Source organism: Populus alba, chromosome 9 (assembly GCF_005239225.2).
Source record: "Populus alba chromosome 9, ASM523922v2, whole genome shotgun sequence".
Taxonomy (NCBI): Eukaryota; Viridiplantae; Streptophyta; class Magnoliopsida; order Malpighiales; family Salicaceae; genus Populus; species Populus alba.
In genome coordinates, this window is record NC_133292.1 from 8,779,716 (window position 1) to 8,799,086 (window position 19,371).

Consider the following 19,371-nt stretch of genomic DNA (forward strand, 5'->3'; position numbering starts at 1 on the left):
AAAAAAAAAAAAAAATTGTATCAGAAACAAACTAATCTATGGTCCCGTTTAAACATGGATAAACTTTTAGGGTTTAGAGTTTGTACATGGCCATGCTAGATGTAACGTTACAGGATTGTCTTCCAAAGCGATCTCCTGTTGTGCTGCTGTCACATTCGAGACTGTTAATACTATTTATTGTTTTCATGTTTTAAAAAAAATTTAAAAAGTTTTTATTTTTTTTCATTTTAAATTAATATATTTTTTTATATATTTTTAGATTATTGTGATGCGTTGATTTTAAAAATATTTTAAAAAAATTATTTTAATATATTTATAAATAAAAAACATTTTAAAAAATAATCATAACTATATTTTTAAACCATTATAAGCTTACACCAAAACTATGAACTAATTTAAAAAATTGGATGTCTTTTCACCTTCGATCCCAGCAAAGACATTACTAGATCTCCAATTTGAAATAATGTTTTTTTCTTCTTATCAGTCATCACCTTAGCTTTTTCCACACACTAGTGTTTTTTTCTTTCCCTAAAAACGAAACACAATCCAATCCCTCTACTTCTTACGTGTCAATTTTCATGGGCTGAGAGTAATATTTGTGAAAGAGGCACCTTTTTCCATGACTTTCATGTTTTTTACCTGACAAGTCCAAACGATAATTCCAAATAAAAATAAAACCTCCGTAAGACATGCATCGCTCCGTGATGTTAGCTGAAATGTAAGCACTCCATGATTTACTCTAAACTTTTTCGACCATTCTACAAGTTAGTTGAACTGTCACAAGTAATATTGTCTGAAACGTAAACAGGGAAGGTGCATAAGGCTCCGATTGGTTGGCAAATTAACTCTCTTAATATGCCTAAGACGGTCTTTAATCGCTGATTATATGAAGGACCCCTCCGTCCATCGCCATTAATACAAGTGTTTTTCTTGTTAATAAATAAACTTCAAAGAATTGCTCATCTTAAATGGGTTCTCGAAGTTTTCAAAAAATTCCAATTGAGTTTTCCATCCAAATTCCTCATAAAATATCAAAGAATAACATAAAACTCCCTATAATAACAAAAGTAAATTAATTTTTAAAAAAATAACGTTATATAAATGTTACGGTTGATATATTAAGTAGTGTTTATTGTTGCGGTGTTACAAAGTTTTTTTAAATATAATTTTTTTATTCTAAATCATTTCTTTATAGTAATATTAAAAATAATATTTTTAAAATACAATCACCACTATTTCGTTGACGGATTGACAAGCTACGCTCGAAGACGTTGTTCTATATATATATATATATATAGGGAACTTCACGGGGAGTTGAAATCACGGACGTTGGCATTGGTCCACAAGTGCGTAGAAGTAGATCAATCACGGCAGCACATGAATTGTGTTTTTTCTTCCAGACCAAAAACTATTATGCACCGTTGGCAACGTCGTTATCTGAGTTGCAATGTTGACATCACAATAACGTCAGCTGCAATCCGTAGAAGTAAAGCAATTTCTGAAAATCACTTGGCCAATTTGTATTTATTTTTTTTTTAAAATGCCAACTGTTTTAACAAGGGCAAAAGCATCCCTCGAGGACCATAATAAGTCTCAAATTGAATTTACCCATGCTGCGATTGGTTTTGCACTGCTCATCAACCCATTTTAATTATAATAATAATAATAATACTTTGAGGGGTATAATTCAACTAATTGAATCCTGTAATTTTTTTTTAGAAATCACTTGTTCTAATCTCATAAATCTCAGGATCATTAGAGATTTACATAGTTATTAACTTGAAAACTCATTAAATTAGTTGAGATACATGTAAATTGATTCAAATATCTACATTAATAAATAATAATAATAATAATAATCTCCAACTAATTTCACATAACATATTGTAGGAAGGAAAGAAAGACAAAGACATATTTTGTCTCCAACTATCATGTGATTCTCAATTAGGTTGCAAACCAAAATAAATTCCCAATTGAATCCCTCGTATAGCAAAAATTACTCAAACAACCCCATCCATAGAATTTATGAAAATAGATGTTGTTTTAAGAGAAATATATCTTGTTTTTTTTACGTTCATATTGAGGGAAAAAAATTAATCTAGTAAATGTAAGTTAAAAATATATGAATTAAGTATTTATAAATTTAATTTTATATTTTTTCAGATTTATTAATAAAATAAAAAATAAAAAAAATTGAATCTTGCTGGGATTTGAGTTGATCTAACAAGTCACTCGAATTTGACCAAGCTAATTTGCAAGCATAAATTTTATCTATTTAAAACCTTATCAAGATTTAGGATTGTTTGAATTCCAGACCAACCTGTTAGGATGGTCGAGTTTCATAACAATAGCTAGAAGAGATTACTTTGCATATTTATGGGTATAAGAGAGTTCTGGTCTATTGATTGTGAGACAGAACAGTTTCAGGAGTAATATTTTATGTGGATGTTATAATATATTTTATTATGCAATCTCTAAATAATTTCTATTTATGCTCTTGTATCGGTTAATTTTTGTTTTAGAAATTGTATCGAACTGGTTATGAACCAGCTTAATACGACCTATATTCATAAACATATATTAATCAATCAGGTCATGGCACATGTAATATCTAGCCATCGATCCCTGTATACTCTTTATGGATCAATCTTTATTTATTGGGAAAGAGTGGGACTAAAAATCAATCCGAAAACCATGAAATGGAAATCAAATCACTCCTAAATTTGAATGGGCAAACATTTCGAGAACAAAAATTATATTTCCTCAGCAAATGTTCAGATCTTTGTCGTTTATATTTTTTTTTTGAATTATAAATATCTAACTAGTTTACACACATTTTAACTAATTTTTTAAACTTTAAATTTAACAACCTCTGAGATTTATTTGGATTGGAAAAGAAACGTCAAATGCTATCAATGTGAAGTAAAGCGGTCCCGACCATCAATATGACCAGTTTTGTCACCATATTTCTACTTCTATTGTCAACATTTGAGGATTTATAACTTGAAGTATTAGAAGTGTCGTCTGGTGGAGCTGGTAGAGGATGGAGCCGCCACGCCAATCCGACAAAGCCGTAAACATGCACGCATATGGTTGCAATAAATAATTAATCATAATTATATTATTCCTTTCCACCTACTATCCTTGCTTTCTACAAGTATCAATTTAGAAAGTAGATTAGAATATGGTTTGTGTATCCCTGCCATGTCACCTATTTATTTCGTAGTTTAAAGTCGGCACTCCAAACAAATTTTTCTTGCAATATAGCCCTTTTTTTTTTCAAAAATATTTTTGAAAAAAATTAATTTTTTTAATTGCTTTAAATTAAAAGTATTAGAACCATTTTAGATACAATCATTCATAATGTCTAGAACACTTAATTGGAACAAGCCTTTCTCGAGATATAGTTGTTAAACTATGATGGCCTGAAATAGATGAGAAATCCATCTTAGCAAATGTATTTAGCCACCGAACAATATTTGATTAAGTGCATAAAAAATCCACTTACAGAAATTTAAGAGGAGAATTTCTCAATCCTCCACCATTCTGTTCAAGTACACAAATTATAAGCCATTGAAATACAGAGTGGGTAAAAACAATTATTACATCTCCCTTGTGTATGTAAGTGACCATTTCAATGGTCAACATCAGATAATAATATTGGCAGGTCCCTCATTGGATCCGACGGCAGAGAGTGATGCCATCACCAACAGGAAGCATGCAAATTTCAATCCTGGGGTCAGCAGCGAGTGCCTTGTTGAGCTCCAAAACAAAGTCCCGGTAGTACCTCACATACTTCCTCATCGGAGCATCAGGTGGTGCCACCACAGATCCATTCCATAGAGTATTGTCGTACCCAATCAGTCCACCAACTTTGACAAGCTCAATCAACCTCTTGTGATAATTTATATAATTGTCCTTGTCAGCATCCACAAAGATGAAATCAAAACTTCCATGGTACTTCCCCTGCATTTTCCCACACAGAATAGTAAGATTAGCAATAGTCATATAATTTATAAAACAAGTTAAAAAACGAGCATCGTTTCTTTTTCTCGTACAAGAAGACAAAAAAGGATGTTTTTCCTTCTTCCATTTTCATTTTTTGTCGAACATAAGAGTATTTCTTACATCTTCAATCATTTGATCAAGAACTGGTAGAGCAGGGCCTTCCTTGAAATCAATCTTGTGCGCAACACCAGCTTTCTGAATTACTGGGAGACCCAATTCATAGTTTTCTCTGTTGATGTCCATAGCCAAGATCTGCAAGTAACAAAATCCCATTTATTTTTTATCATCACATGAATTTATTTATTTTTTTTACTAAATAAAATTTGATTTGGGACCGAGACATTTTAAGTTTTTAGTTTACCTTGCCATCCTCAGGGATAGCCAGGGCAGTGGCCAAGAGAGAATAGCCAGTGTAAACACCGATCTCCATGGTGTTCTTGGCATTGACAAGCTTCAAAAGCATATTCAAGAATTGCCCTTCATCAGCAGATGTGGTCATGATGTTCCTGTTTCCCATCATTCACGTCAAGTTTATTAACATCACACCATAAGCATTAATATCAGACAAAATCTCTTATGTTTACGTATTTAAATGTATGTGGAAATCAAGAAACATACCAAGGATGCTTGGCAGTCACCTCCCTGAGCTCCTTCATGCATTCAGGCTCTCTTGGATACACACTAGTCTCAAGAATATACTAAAAAATATTCCAAATATAAAAAGAAAACGTTAAAAAACAAACAACAACAAGAAAAGGGGGAAAACTTGCACAAGAACAAGGATTTCCTGTTTAAATTACCTGGTAAAGAGCATCACTTTGCAAAAGGCTCTTGTGGCCAACTTCCTGGTGCCTTCCTGCCTGGCTTTGCTGTTCCTCTCCGTTGGTGGCCATTATTGTGTATATCTTCTAATTAAACTACGATCTCTTTCTTGGCCTTGGATTTTTTTTTTTTTTTTTTTGATGATGGCAGAGATGCCTAACCTGATTGAAAATGGTAAAGGGCGGGTGGTATTTATTGGAAATGAGAGCCCGGTTTGAATTGGAGTAGCGGGGAGGCTGGACCGGTTACCAACCAGGCGGGGGTTGGTGAGTTCCTGGCGTTAGGACGTCGGATAATGGGGTCTCTGGCCCGCCAGATATGGGACCCACCTTGTTGGTAATCGTGCTGTGGGCTAGTGGTACTCCTTCCCTTAGGCATCGCTGACGTCATTTTGGGATATATGACACCAAATCGGTGCAAATTCTTAAATATTTTATTGGGCATATGTTTTTTTTGTCCTCCTTTTTTCTAAGATTCTTGAACAATAAATAAGTGCATGGTTAGGTAGAGATTCTCGAGATCAAAAGCTAAAATGTTATGCCATTTATAATTAATTTGTTAAGAGTGGAGAGAATTAAATAATTAATTATAAATTAATATATGTGTTTGACTGGAAAAGATTTGTGCTGGGCTCACCAATTTGTTGTTGGAAATGGTTACATGTGCTAACTGCTAATAGAAATTGGGTGAGGGATAGGTGAAATTACCAAAGAGGACTCCACGTCCAAGAGTTGGTAGCTTATGGCCACCTCCGTCGACGGATGAGTCCTTTAAAGAATCTCTCAAACTATTGTTGACTTTGTCATCTAAAAAATTATCTTCGTTGTTTTTTCTCCACAAACTAGCCTTTGTCGGCAAAAATCCAAACCCGTTTTACAGTCTTAATTAGGGCAGATGTAAAGGGTATACTTGGTATGCACATATGTGCCGGTTGAAGTTTAAGTTCACCGGCTAGGTTGGGGCTATGATTGAGTGACAGCAACCACCTCCGTCTCCAGTCTCCTCCTTTAAAGAATTGCTATTTCTGTTTTTGCAAGGCCTCTCTCTTCTCTCTCTCTCTCTCTCTCTCTCTCTATATATATATATATCTATATATATATATTGTATAATTTACTTTATTCTATTTTCTTGCATGTGTTGTTGCATAACTGTATGGACTTTAAATAAATTGATTGCGAAACATTTAATCAAATTATCAAACAATATTATTAATTTGATTATTCATTTCCTTTATTTTTTTATTTTATTAATTAGAAAATAATCAATATCCAAAACTGTGAATGCTTAGCATGTTTCTTACCATCTCCCGCTGTTAAGTGAGGAGAATGACACCTGTCATGTCCAAATTCTTAATCTGGAGTGGGACATTAATAAAACGCTTTTCACACGTTTTCCGAAATATAATAGAAAGGTACGAAGCTGGGAATTGTTTTTCAATTGAATTTTTTTCTTTATTTTAACAAGAATTTCCTTTTTTATAGATAATTTTTTAGGAAAACACAGGCCTTATTTTCTTTAACTGAACAGACTTCTATCGTGGATAAGAAAATAGCAGGGTGGAATGGTCGGAGGCTCGAAGCAAAATGCCTGGAGGATACTGTTTGACTGGCAGCTACGCCGCGGGTAGCAGTAAAACTTTCTTTAACATGAAAAAAAAAATTATAAACTTTCGATTCAATTTTTATTTAATCTTGTTTTAAATTAAATTATATATAAATTGATTTTATGTGATCTAGGTAACTTAATAAATATATAAAAAAATCAAATAACTAGCTCATGGATCCAAAAACAGTCTAAAAAATTAATAAAATCAGGTTTGAATTTTAACATATTTCTTTTAAAACATAAAAATAGAAATATATTAAATTGACCTTGTTTGATTATAAACTTTACTAGGTTAAAAAAAACATAAAGGAGAGGTAGATGAAAGTCATCATTCTAAAATTTGGTCGCCATTGTATTAATAAAAAAAATAAGGAGTTTTTGAGATTAATAATCTATTTTAAATTTATTTTCACCCGATCATCTACTAAACACTATTAAAAAATCTTGTCAAATCACTAAATAACCCAAAACCCAAAAACATCCTAAAATTACTTTAAAAAATAAAAGTCAATTAAATAAAAAATCTCTAAACCAATCTAGTGATGTGGGACAAAAGATCAAAAACATCACCACTAAAAAAACCCCGATAGTTAAATAAAACCCGTTAGTTTAAAGATATAAAATAAAATAAAAATCCAATATAAAGCAGATAAAATATCTAAAAAATCTAACTATTTAGATGAATAACTTGCATTATTGGTTACCCAATTGACTAAACTTTATGTGGCCTTTAATCATCGCTTTCTTCTAACCCCTCCTGTTTTTTTTTTCCTTTCCCCAAAAGGATCACCACAAGTGACTCTGGAAGGGCTCACTTTCATCCTATCTCTTCATCAACTTGCATAATTTTCTCTCTCTGTTATTTTTTTAGCATCATCAACGAGCATGACTTTGTAGCACTTGAGTTTCTATATGCCTTTTCTTTTTATTTTTTATATTAACAAGCAGCTTGTGCTCACCCGTACTAATTAAACGAGTTTGAAATTAATGATCACGTAAATCTTTAGTGACCCTAGATTTATGAAAACTCGAATTAATGACTTTTTACAGAACAAACTCAGGGCTTGACCAGTTAAACTATATCCCTCATGATTTATTTTTTTGTTTTGTATTATCGGGTCATCTATAGTCTTAAAAGAAAATATTACATCCTTTGGCTTCTAAAATCTATTTTGTATTTAGATAATGATTGCTTTTTAAAATATATTTTTTTTAGAAATACACTAATATAATATTTTTTTTATTTTAATTTTTTTTATATCATTATATCAAAACAATATAAAAATATAAAAAAAAATTAATTTGAATCAAATAAAAAATAAAAATATAAACAGTTCTTAAACCGCGAACTCTAGATTTAGAAACGTGTGCTAACTAAGTACACTAGAACACAAAATTATTATCATATGAATCAAATAAATAGATTGAACAACGAAGTTCCCAAAAAAATAAATCCAAATTGGAGGTAATTTTCATCCATCCATAACAACCACCAACCCAGCAGGGGACGTGCTATTAAATTGGCACAGCCACAGACTAGAAAACGGGTGGGAGAGAACTTTCCTTGTCTCTTTTATTGATGGTAATGCCTGAACCACGGTTGAGTGGCGGGAAATGATCACCAGACCTAGGCGCGTTGATGAGAAACCGTACATGTACTATGCCAAGAAAAAGCATTAGATACTTGCAGCAAGTACGAAATCTTATTTCTTGATTTAAAATGTGTTTGGCAGTGTGGTAACGATTACTTTTCAAATAACTTTTCGTGCTGAAATGTTTACCAATAATTTTTTTTATTTTTCAAAAATTATTTTTAATATTAGCACATCAAAACAATCCAAAAAGTACAAACCGCACTCAATTTTAGCAAAAAAAAAAAACTTTCAATTTTTTTGAGAACACAGGTTGAACCACGTTTCCAAACACTGCCTTAATCATGTTCTAAAAAAATTAAAATAATGGAAGACGACGCATCGTTTTATCCACAATGCAGTGCAACTACGGTGTCTACTGAAAGAGTGTTTGAGAGTGCTTTTCAAGAGTACTTCTGAAAAAATTTAAAATTTTTTTATTTTTTTTACTTTGAATTAATATGTTTTTAATGTTTTCAAATCATTTTGATGTGCTGATCTCAAAAATAATTTTTAAAAAATAAAAAAAAATTTATTAACATGTTTTTTTGAATAAAAAATATTTTAAAAAACAATAACAACCACACTCTTAAACACACTATCATCAATCGCGGTAAGATTTCATAGATCTTATAAATCAACCTTATGACAGGTGACTAGGTACCTGCGAAACGCGGACAGCAAAGACCTGCTCTTTGAGAGAGAAATTATCAGAAATTTATACCATTTTGACTATGCTTTTATCACTTGGTTTAAGTTATCCAGGGCCATTTGGAGCAAAATGACGGTAAAAGGTAACTTAAAGAGAAAAACACATTAATTAGAATCAAGAAATTGATAATTGAAGATGATATCAGGGGAATGAGAGAAGCTAGCTTTGATTCTACCATCTACAATATTTTGACTGTAGGTACGAGACAGATAAGCTACCGAGGTCTTTCGACAGTATTTTTTCTTCTTTTCTGATGCTTGGATGCTTTGAGCCTTGCAGAAACTTGTGTGAAGCCTTAAGAACAATGCTGCAGTTCAGGTACTCTTCAAAGAGGAGACTAATGTTGAGGAATAACCCGAAGCAAGAAAAGAGGGAAGGTGGAATTCTCAGGGATTGCAGGGTTAATCATATGCGTGCTTGCGCCAGGGGCCAGCGCTGAAGCACTCTTCTTTGATAGTTTCTATCCTCTGGGTCTGGTGGGTGCAAGGACCATTATTTGACCTTCGGAGTTGCTTCCAGAGGTAGTGAGATTGCTAACATAGAGATGCTAACGCTGTAATTACTTCGGAATTGCTTGAATAAAAGGTAATCTGAAAACCTGCAACAGCACTCGAAATTCTTGAAGATGAATCGACAACAATTTGAACAGCAATGCTGTCATCTTGAACCTCGTCATTTGATGCAGATCTGCAATCATTTCTTTTAACAAGCTCAGTGGAAGAAGGGAACCCGACCCGAGAGCACAAATTGGTGCACGAAACACTACACAATTGCTTGGCACAAAACGAGTCACTGACTCAGTAACCCCAAACCTGTCAGCGATTTCAATGTAACTTGACCCAGTAGCCAGTCTAAACAAACCGATGCCTTGCCAGAGCTCGGCTGAGAGGTTTGTCGTTGTTCCAATTGGGTCACGGCACTCTAGTAACGGTTCAAGCAAATCAGACAACCATTCAAACGTTGAAGAGCTCCTTCTGAAGGCGGTTTTGAAAGGGTCAAGATGAGAAGAAACTCGGTTCAACTCCCTAAGTCGATTTGCAAGTTAGTCGAGATGTCCATGATCCTCTTGAAACTTCAACAGAAACAGAGATTCTCATGCGAAAATTGAACTGCGAAAGCCACTTATCATTGAAGAATGAAAAGAAAGAAGTAGAAAGATTGCACAGACTGAACGTTGTTTGGAACTAGAAGGACACGATGAAGGTATCAATGAAGCCCAATAGGTTTAGATCGGATCACCAATCTAATGCTAGATGCATCATATTTGCCCACATTTTGTGCTATCGAGCCAAAGCCCAATCCATGCACTAACACAACACAAGAACATATAAAAAACAAGTTCAAATTCATAATATTATTTTGATATATATTTTTAAATAAAAAATATTTTAAAAATCATCATTATAATATCAAACCAGTGATTTGCTCTACTGCGTGGGTGTGTGGAATGAGAAAAGAAACAGGAATTTGATATACCTTAAAAACACAAAAAACACCAACTACTGTCTAGAAACGAAGATCCTTTCTTCGCATGATTACTAGAAAAAAGTAAGAGAATTGCTCCTGCCTTTATCTCCACTCTACGCTAAGTTTCTCTTCCACTACACAACCAAACAGCGGTTGTGATAGTTGAGGTTAGTCCAACTTGTCCATCATCGCCATTTGAATACAAACCAAGTCGAATGTACTGGAAGCACAGCACCCATTAAGATCGACCTTGCTGGCCCAGAATAGAAAAAACCAGCCCAATATCCCGAGATTGGGCCTGGACATAACCTGACGGTTTTGTAGTCTCTGTTAACATCATCGCTCGCCACAAAACATAATAAATAAACAGATCACATCTAAAAAGGTTAGATGTAAGAACTCGGGCAAATTGTACCAAACAAATGCAAAGAAAAACACAAAGTCGAATCCAATGTATCCCCCCATTTTCAGAGTGGTGTGTCTACTTGTCTTTGCCCATTCCCAAATTTCTTCCACTTTCATTTTCAACATCTCATTTTCCTGCCCACATAAAAAAAGAGAGAGAGAAGAAAATAAATAAATAAATGAACAAGATGGAGAGAGGAAGGTCCCGTGGTTATGCATGAAAGCTACGTGTACAACAATAAATTTGCCCTCTAAGCACTTAAGAGAACCACCCCATCACCACACATACCATCACCAAATTAAATATTAAATAAAAAAAAATTAAGTGCGCAGATTACAGACATTTCACCCGTTTTAATCTTTCATTGCCCAATTTTTGTTTTGTTTTGTCTTTTATTTTTTCCTCCTTTTCCATCCCTTCCAATTATCTCTTTCTTAAAGTAACCGAAGCCATGCGAACATAATTTTTTTTAAGAAAAAAAAACAAAAAAAAGGAGATTTTTTACGTTTCTAATTCTTTCCGCTTGTTTTTTTTTTTTTTTTTTAATTTATAAAACCCGTTTGATCTTTTAAAAGTTTCATTTTGGATCTTCTCTCATTTCAATCTCTTTTCCTCTCAGGTACTTCTCTTGATCTATGTAATTATTGTAATTTCTTTCGATAATCTTAATTTTCTAGTTGATCTCTATTCATGGCTGCAATAATCAACATTCTTAATCTTGTTTTCCTGTATTTTTTATTATGCGGCTGTGTTTAGTTTTAGGTGTTTGTGACAGAAGAAGAAGAAAGATCAGGCTGACCCATGTTGGATTTTATTTTTTTGTGATTTTGCATGCATTTGATCATTGTTTTTTTTTTTTTTTTTTTTTTTTATGGGTCTTTTGTTAGCACCTTTTTTATCTTTAAAAAAAAAAAAAAAAAAAAACTAGGTGGAGTAGCTACTTTTCGCCATTTTCAAAATTTTATTTTGTTTCTTTATTTTCGAAATTTGGTTTTTCTTTTGGTCCTGTGAGAGTGTTGAGTGTGATAAATTTTGTTACGCAAAGATAGAAAATATTGATTCCGCATACATTTCGATCTGTACACTTTTATGGGTTTGGGTTCAAGTTGTTGGCTTCTAATCTCGGTATTGAAATCTGTGAGCTGAAGCTAAAATCTTCTCCTTTTGGTGGTTTTCGAATGTTGTTAATCTAACATTGACAAGCACATTACGTTTGATGCAACTTTTCAGTAATTACACGTTATTGCTCTCTATTATAGAGCTTGCACATTAGCTTCATAGTTAAGAAAATTGTGCAGAAATAAGAATGCTGCACCGATATCTGTGTGGCTGAGCTGTTGCTATGGCGTTGTCTTTTTTCATTAAATATGATCCAAAAGGGTGAAATGATGTTGTGGATAAGTGAGACCTTATGCAATGCTGCCTAGCAAGGAGCTATCGGGATATGGAATATATTTCAGTTTAGGAATGGAATGGAGAAATATAAGGAAAGAGGAATCTGTATATATAGTGTGCCCATGATTGTAGTTCAGCATCTTAGTATATAATCGCTGATGTCTAGTGTTTGCGCTAAAAGAGCTAGAAATAGATTGGTATGAATTTAGTTAGTAATGTGGCTAGAATAACGATAATGATGATAGTCTTTAGACAAAAAGATTTAGCATGTATAGCTGGTGAGATTGGTTGGGATGTGTGGCAGCAAGAGATGGGGTATGGGTGCTGCCGCTATGGGGAGTCGAATTAGATTTGCTACCTGGAGTCTGGCATTTGAATGCCAGAGGCAATCTGTTTAGTCTGAATCTTGTCTATGTAAGCCCACTCATCTTTCCTCGAGAAATATCTGAGAAAAAAAATCATGATAATAAATTCCTGAAAGGCAGATGAGTATCTCATTTTCCCGAACAAGGTAGGAAGAACTGATTGTTGTTTTTAGGATGTGAGAGAGATCCAAGTGGAAAGTTTGATATAATATCTTTTGATTATGTGTTACGGTTTATAATTTTTGCAAAATTCCAATTGATTGTTATATTGTATGATGCAGTGTTTGTGAGACAAGTGGAAAGATTTGAAATAGTATCTTTTTTTTTTGTCTGATTGTTCTGTCAATTTGTTGTTGAAACAGACATGGTTCTTTTACTTTTTTGTGGTGTGTAAATTTCTATAAATGCTTAAAGATGCCCTAAAGCTTCAGATTTTGCAGCCAGGATGCTAATTCATCTATGTTTTTGGGGACAAATGCGGGATTTTATTTAAGCACATGCTTAAATGCATCTGGTCTTCTTGTCAGCATTGAAACAAGCTGGCAAAGCAGAGTTTTACTACTACATTTGTAAGCAAAGACTGCCTTTTTTAATCTCTCGCTCCTCTTCTCTTTGCGGTCCATTCATTTTTTCTTTACTCTTTTGGAAATAATATATAAAAATTTACATCATCTTGTAACAGGCACTGGTATTTTAATTTACAAGATACTAAAGTGTGATTTTTATCCTTCTCTGCTGTTATGTACACATAGGTATTGCTGATTAGGGCATAACGTGAAGCACCGTTCCTGCCGAAGACTTGGAGTATTTTTCAGCATCTTATACATTATATTAGGGGGGACACATTGTGCCTGATGCATAGGCAAAGGGGTGCATTTCATACCTTTTCTGAAACTATTGACATTGATCAGGGATCTGTTTCAGACAATATCGGTACAAGTCAGCAAACTTATTTTGGTAACATGCTAAATCCAGTAGATAGCAGATTGTCAAATAATGCTGTATCTTCTGGTGATGTATCATGTTCAAATGCTATGACTCATGATATCCAGAACTTCAGCAGCTGGAATTCAGGTGAATCTAGCTCAAGTTTAAATCTGCAAAATCAGCTGAATGATGATGAGATAAAAATGGAAGAAAGGTGGTCTTCTTCAGTCAATGCTTACCCTGCAGTTGGTCAAAGATCAGATGAAAGGCTATTTGAAACAACTGATATCCTTTTTCCAGGTAGAGGCAATATGGGGATCAGTGGCAATCAGGTTAGGAGTGGACCTCTATTCTTGCAGGGCTCCAGCTCTAATCATATCCCACCAAATGAAAGTCCAAATGCTGGTCATATTGGAGACACCATTAATGGCAGGCCTATTACAGGAGCTGTCTTAGGCCTTAATCGTCTCAACCCTGGTGGATTAGAAATAGAGCAGGCATCATCTTCTGGTGCTTCTTCTGATGATGTTGGCACTTCATCTGGAAGTTCTGGTTGTATAGTAGAGGAGACAAATGGCGGTTCAGGATCTTCTCTGGGGGGTTGGGGCTTATCCTGCAAGAGAAAGGCCTTTGAAGGTACTTCTGGACAGTCTTTTCCTGGTGCAAGCTCAAGTTGCTTTCCACAAGCTGAAAACAGTACATGGCATAATGGCCCCAATAATCATAGTGTTTCTAGCAGCTTAAGTTTATCCACTCCCACTTGGAATGCTCCTAGTGTTACTCCTCCTGAACAGTTGAACCCAAGATTTGGTTATGGAATGAGAGCAGCACCTTCTGATGCGTTTCCTTCATCAAATGTCAGTGGACATGCGGACACTCTGAGAAATTTTGATAGGAGGACAAGTCCAGGACTTCAACAGGAATCTGCTGCTTTCAATGTATCAACAACAGGAGGTTCCAGGCGATGGTCCTTGCAGCACCCTCCCAGACCTGTCTCAGTTAGTGACTATCTGGAGTCAAGATCACCAGAACCTGCAAATTCAAATGCTACTCAGGGCCAGCTTCATGCCATCAACCCATCTGCTTTATCTAGAAGCATGCTTCGGTGGAATGATTTTTCAAGTTCAAGAGTTGGAAATTCACCAAGTTCCCTCATCCCTGGAGAGCTAGGTGCTGTGTTAAGAGAAGAAACAAACTCAAGAAGATTTCAGAGAAATAATGCAGAGCATCCAATGTTTGCACCTGCAACTGAAATGAGAAGCATGATACAAGATCCAACACGCTGGGGTTTGGCCACTGGGAACATGAGTACCTCAGGTAGTGTTTCTTCTACCAGAATTGGCCCCAGTTCAAGTGTCCGTCCGTTTCCCACTCCTCGATGGATTCATCGCAACCCTACAACACATAATCAGCAAAGATTCTCAGAATTTTCTACTTGGTCTCTTTTCCCACCAATGGACTCAGAACCTGGAGGTCATAGTGGTCATTTCTCCCCATTGTCTTCTGGTCCTTCTTCTTCTGCACAGGACACAGTGATTTCTTCCGGATCTAATAGCCAGGGACATAATCCACCATTTCCAAGGTCAGCACTGCTCATGGAAGAACAAAGTGATGACATTCTTGGTATGCCCCGTTCATTGAGGGTTTTAGCTGCTGATATTGAAGGGAGACATCGGCTAATATCTGAGGTTTGTATTCATCTCTCCCTTCTTCCTTGTATTTGTATGTATGTGCTGCCTTTTGTCTTTACTGCTTGTGTTATTGCTATAAAGGATATGTTCTTAGGAGTGGTATTTTCTCATTTAAACGTGGAATGGTGGTAATGCTGACATTCTGAATGTAAGTGGCATTGAATTGTAGTAACTACGTTGCACTAGCTCAATTCTAAGCATTGCTATGAATCTTGCTATCTTCATTTTCCACACTTAATGCAACTTATGGCTTTCAGAAATCCAAAATACATGATAGTATGTTTGCGATTTGCATGCCTGTTAGAATTGAATGCATGCTTGGTGCTTAAATAACTTGTTTGATCGTTCTAGACCTCTGAATTATTGTGCCACAGAGGATGTATTGGTTTTCACACTTTGCTGCAGTCAATAGTTGCTAGCTGATTTAAACTATGTCCAAATCCCACTTCACAGGACTCGGAGTTTGCAACTGTGGTATCAGATGCTTTGCTTTTTAGCTAAATTTGTACGCTATGCTTGCATATTTATTAAAAATTTAATATTGTTATAACAACATTATCTAGTTATGGTATCTGTTTGGTTTGGGAAAGTGTGCTTATCATTTTTGTAACTAGATATTAACTGATGCTTGAAATAATAGCCCACTTGCTTCTGTGTGTAACAGATTCGTCAAGTGTTGAATGCCATGCGCAGGGGTGAAAACCTTCGAGTTGAGGTTTGATTGATTCTTAAACTGTTCTATATTTATTTATATCATTGTGGCTGTTATTTAATGTTGTAAACTTAGTGTGTTAGTAATACTGGTCCGTCTCTCTGGTTTCAAGTCAATGAACAGTGTCAAAAACAATCTTCTACAGAAACTTGGAAATCATTAATGGAACAGATGCCAGTTTAAGAAATTTCAAGAACTCTCTACTTGATTAAAAATTTTACAATACTTGTTTATGTTTTACCAGCTAAATTTGTACGCTGTGAGTACCATCTGAAATATTGATAATATGTCAAAAGAATGATCAGTTCAGCAGATACTCCTTTTAGAAATTTCACGTACACTCTTTAGGTTTTCAAAATAAAAGAAGGAAAATAACGATAGAAAAGGTATACTGTTGAGGTCTTTGTTTTGTAATTTTGGCAAACACAATGTCTTGTCCTCGATGTCTGAAAGCTTTTTTTTGGATGTGGTCCTATTTAAAGATTTTCTATTTTAGTCTAAGTTAGAGTATCACTTGTAAGTTGTATTCAAGTAAAATTGGAGACGTAGAATATGTTGATCAATGACACAAGGCTCTAGAATTTCCTCATATCAGTGATTCCCCCTCATTTGGAACTGAAATTATCTAAATAGGTTGGAGAATGGAATTTCTTGTAAAAAGAGCCGGGACTAAACTAAGTGTAATTGAAATTTTTTGGGGATGAAATCTATGGTTTTGCTTTTAATTTTTTCAACTCTATGATGTACATAGGCCATTGACCTAGCTTCTTGACCGCTTCTTAAGGACACCATCTAGCATATTACATTGCTAGCATATTTTATGGAAGAAAAGTGCATATATTCTTTCAGTTCTGAGCTTCTTTTTTATGAATGCCCCACTAGGAGACGCACTATTTGCCAAGGGGAAAGCTTTGCCTTTTAGCACTGGCGATGATATTGTGTAACATTTGAACTTGAAATGGTATCTCAGGAATTTTGTTTTATTGGTATGGTAACCTCTCAGGATTATATGCTTTTTGACCCGTTGATCTATCATGGGATGGCTGAAATGCATGATCAGCATAGGGATATGCGCCTCGATGTTGATAACATGTCCTATGAGGTGAGATTGAGAAATTAATTCCCCTGATAGTCATTCTCTGAAGGTTGTTTCCTTGATGAAAAGATTGGAATATCAGGAATTGTTGGCATTGGAAGAACGCATAGGAGACGTGAGCACTGGACTAAGTAGGGAAACCATTTTGAAGTTAATGAAACAGCAAAAGCATGTGCCTGTTAGCACAGAATCTCCAGCAGATTTGGAGCCTTGCTGTATCTGTCAGGTATGAGCTACTTACTGTTGATATATACGAATTAGGAGAAGAAACAGATGCTGCTTTTATTCATTTCCGCTGGCTGTTCTACTGGTTTCTTAGTTTTGTTTTAACTATCATTATTCATAATCACAGGAAGAATATGTGGATGGGGATGATATGGGAATAATCGATTGTGGACATGACTTTCATGCCAACTGCATCAAACAGTGGCTAATGCAGAAAAACCTCTGCCCCATTTGTAAGATGACAGCCCTAATCACTTGAGAGAGAAGAAATTGTCAGGTCCTGGGAATTTTATTTTCTTAAAAACGGACAATCACATCCAAAAACTGGGTAGATGATATCCTATTTATACACATCGTTTGGTTTAAACCCATTTTATTTGCTCATGAACTGCATAAATTTGATGAGCCGAACAGCTGTATGTTATAAATTGCACCATGAGTGATAAGAGGGTCTGTTCTCTACCTTCGAACTCATGAGTACATGAGAAATAAATTCTATGACATTATCATAGCTTTGAGCAGGATGCAGATTGCAATTAGCTGAATGCTTAGAATTATTCAGTTATGTCTTTGATGTTTGGCAAATAATTATATACGGGTATTTTAAATTATTTTTAAGAATGTACACAGCTTGATTTACATTAATTCGACAAATTCTTGATATATAGATGTAAAAAGTATTAAACTCACGCGTATCTTTTATTATAAGATAGAAAAATACGGTTGAAAAGCCCTCTTTTATCTCTCTCTGTCCGCCTCCTTGTCTGTTTTTTTTATAAAAATAAAACTAGGTTGTCTGAAAAACCGATCTTAATGACAGAGTACGCTTAGAATAAATCTAGATTTGTGTGCGTTGAGCAGGCCCCTAGAACGTGTGGAAACGTGAACTTATAGGCCCCACCAAACGTGATTGTCTTAGAAAAATACTCAGCCCATTTGTGTGGATCCGTCTTAATGTAAGGCCCATTTCTTACATCGGCGCCTTCTATCGCTCGATGTTCGTAATTCAACCCATCACAAGACAAACCATCTAATTGCTTATTTCTTTCTTTCTTTTTTATTTATTTTTAAATAATTTTGAAAATGATTTTTCTTTGTACTCTGAGATTCATTTATATTTTGTAGAAAAAAAATCATTTAAAATACATGTTGATTTAGAAGCGCACTAGATTGTTGAAGAATTGATATAAATTGACTTGTCAAATTTATAATTCAGGTCATGAAATTGCAGTAACCTCTTAGAAAATAAACAAAACAAATAACCTAAGTCAATTTGATTTAATCTATTAAATCTGCAAATTAAGGTCATGAGAAATTGAGAATGTGATAAACTTATAGAAAACAATTCTCAATAAACTCATTATTAAAGGTTTAAAATTAAAAAAAAAAATCAAATCTAAAAATAGGATACAATGAAACGAACTGAGTCTACTCAGGTTAACTTGCAAAACACGTTATTTGGATTATAAAACCAAGATAATCTAATAGAAAGCAAATCAAAATAAATCATAAATTTTAATTTTCAATTAACTCAATGTTGAATGATGAAATTGAAAAAATATCAATTAAAAAAAATCAAGTCAATCAAGTTAACCCGTCAAACTCATAACACAAATTATGACACCGAACTAACCACGTATAAAGCAAATCACAATTAATTATAAAAATAAATGTTAATATATATATATATATATATACCGAAAACAACAACTATTTTAATTTCTACGACAATAATCTTCTAACGTAAATATAAAAAATCTCCCAGAACTTTAGAATATCCGAGTAAAAGAATGTTAATATGGCTGGATTAGTTACTCAGCTAGCTATCTAAACCACAGCTGGCCTGAGAATAGTCCGGTAGCTAGTCACGTCCATTTATAAGGTTGCCCTTGCTGTAATGGCAGTCCTCTAAAAACAGGAGGGAGACCACATGCTTCTTCATGTGTGTGTATCAGTACATGGTATAACTCCACGACCCCTACGGGGAGGGAATAAAATTTTGAAACTTGACAGCTAATTTCAGGTAAGCAAGGGCAGAAAAGAGCTACTGCTTGTGTACAACACTCTTACATGCATCACCGACATGCATTTGAGAAGATGAAAAAAGAAGAAGAAGAAGATGGATTGATGAATCTATATTTGCAAACAAATAACCCAAATTGAATGTTATAATCTCTCTCCAAGAGCTTGTCAAAAGAGAAATTTGATTAGGGGCACATAAGTTATATAAACAGATGTTCGAGAATATAGTAAGAATTTGAAAGTGTTTTTTTATTTGAAAATAAATTAAAATAATATTTTTTAAAAAT

The 19,371-nt window shown here is 34.4% G+C and overlaps 2 protein-coding genes and 1 long non-coding RNA gene across 5 annotated transcripts; 1 reads left to right on the forward strand and 2 right to left on the reverse strand.

The window, feature by feature from the left end:
• Positions 1 to 3,460: 3,460 nt before the first annotated feature.
• Positions 3,461 to 5,003, reverse strand: LOC118059202 (caffeoyl-CoA O-methyltransferase). Its single transcript, XM_035072063.2, has 5 exons — positions 4,809 to 5,003; positions 4,627 to 4,706; positions 4,370 to 4,514; positions 4,129 to 4,260; positions 3,461 to 3,966 (listed from the first exon to the last, which is right to left on the reverse strand). Exons 1-5 carry the CDS (start codon positions 4,899 to 4,901, stop codon positions 3,673 to 3,675), a joined length of 744 nt encoding a protein of 247 aa, XP_034927954.1. The 5' UTR covers positions 4,902 to 5,003; the 3' UTR covers positions 3,461 to 3,672.
• Positions 5,004 to 8,861: 3,858 nt separating this feature from the next.
• LOC118059204 (uncharacterized) lies at positions 8,862 to 10,553 on the reverse strand. The gene is made up of 2 exons (XR_004689271.2): positions 10,255 to 10,553; positions 8,862 to 10,085 (listed from the first exon to the last, which is right to left on the reverse strand). It is a non-coding gene; the product is annotated as an uncharacterized lncRNA (long non-coding RNA).
• Positions 10,554 to 10,878: 325 nt separating this feature from the next.
• LOC118059203 (E3 ubiquitin-protein ligase MBR2) lies at positions 10,879 to 17,583 on the forward strand. 3 transcript variants are annotated; one of them, XM_073411335.1, is made up of 7 exons: positions 10,879 to 11,270; positions 12,852 to 12,980; positions 13,164 to 15,026; positions 15,694 to 15,744; positions 16,745 to 16,843; positions 16,920 to 17,063; positions 17,190 to 17,583. In XM_073411335.1, exons 3-7 carry the CDS (start codon positions 13,266 to 13,268, stop codon positions 17,319 to 17,321), a joined length of 2,187 nt encoding a protein of 728 aa, XP_073267436.1. In that variant the 5' UTR covers positions 10,879 to 11,270; positions 12,852 to 12,980; positions 13,164 to 13,265; the 3' UTR covers positions 17,322 to 17,583. The 3 variants fall into 3 exon arrangements, with proteins under 3 accessions (XP_073267436.1, XP_034927955.1, XP_034927956.1); XM_035072064.2 differs by having other exon boundaries at positions 12,856 to 12,980; XM_035072065.2 differs by lacking the exon at positions 10,879 to 11,270 and having other exon boundaries at positions 11,299 to 12,980.
• The last annotated feature ends 1,788 nt before the right edge of the window (positions 17,584 to 19,371 follow it).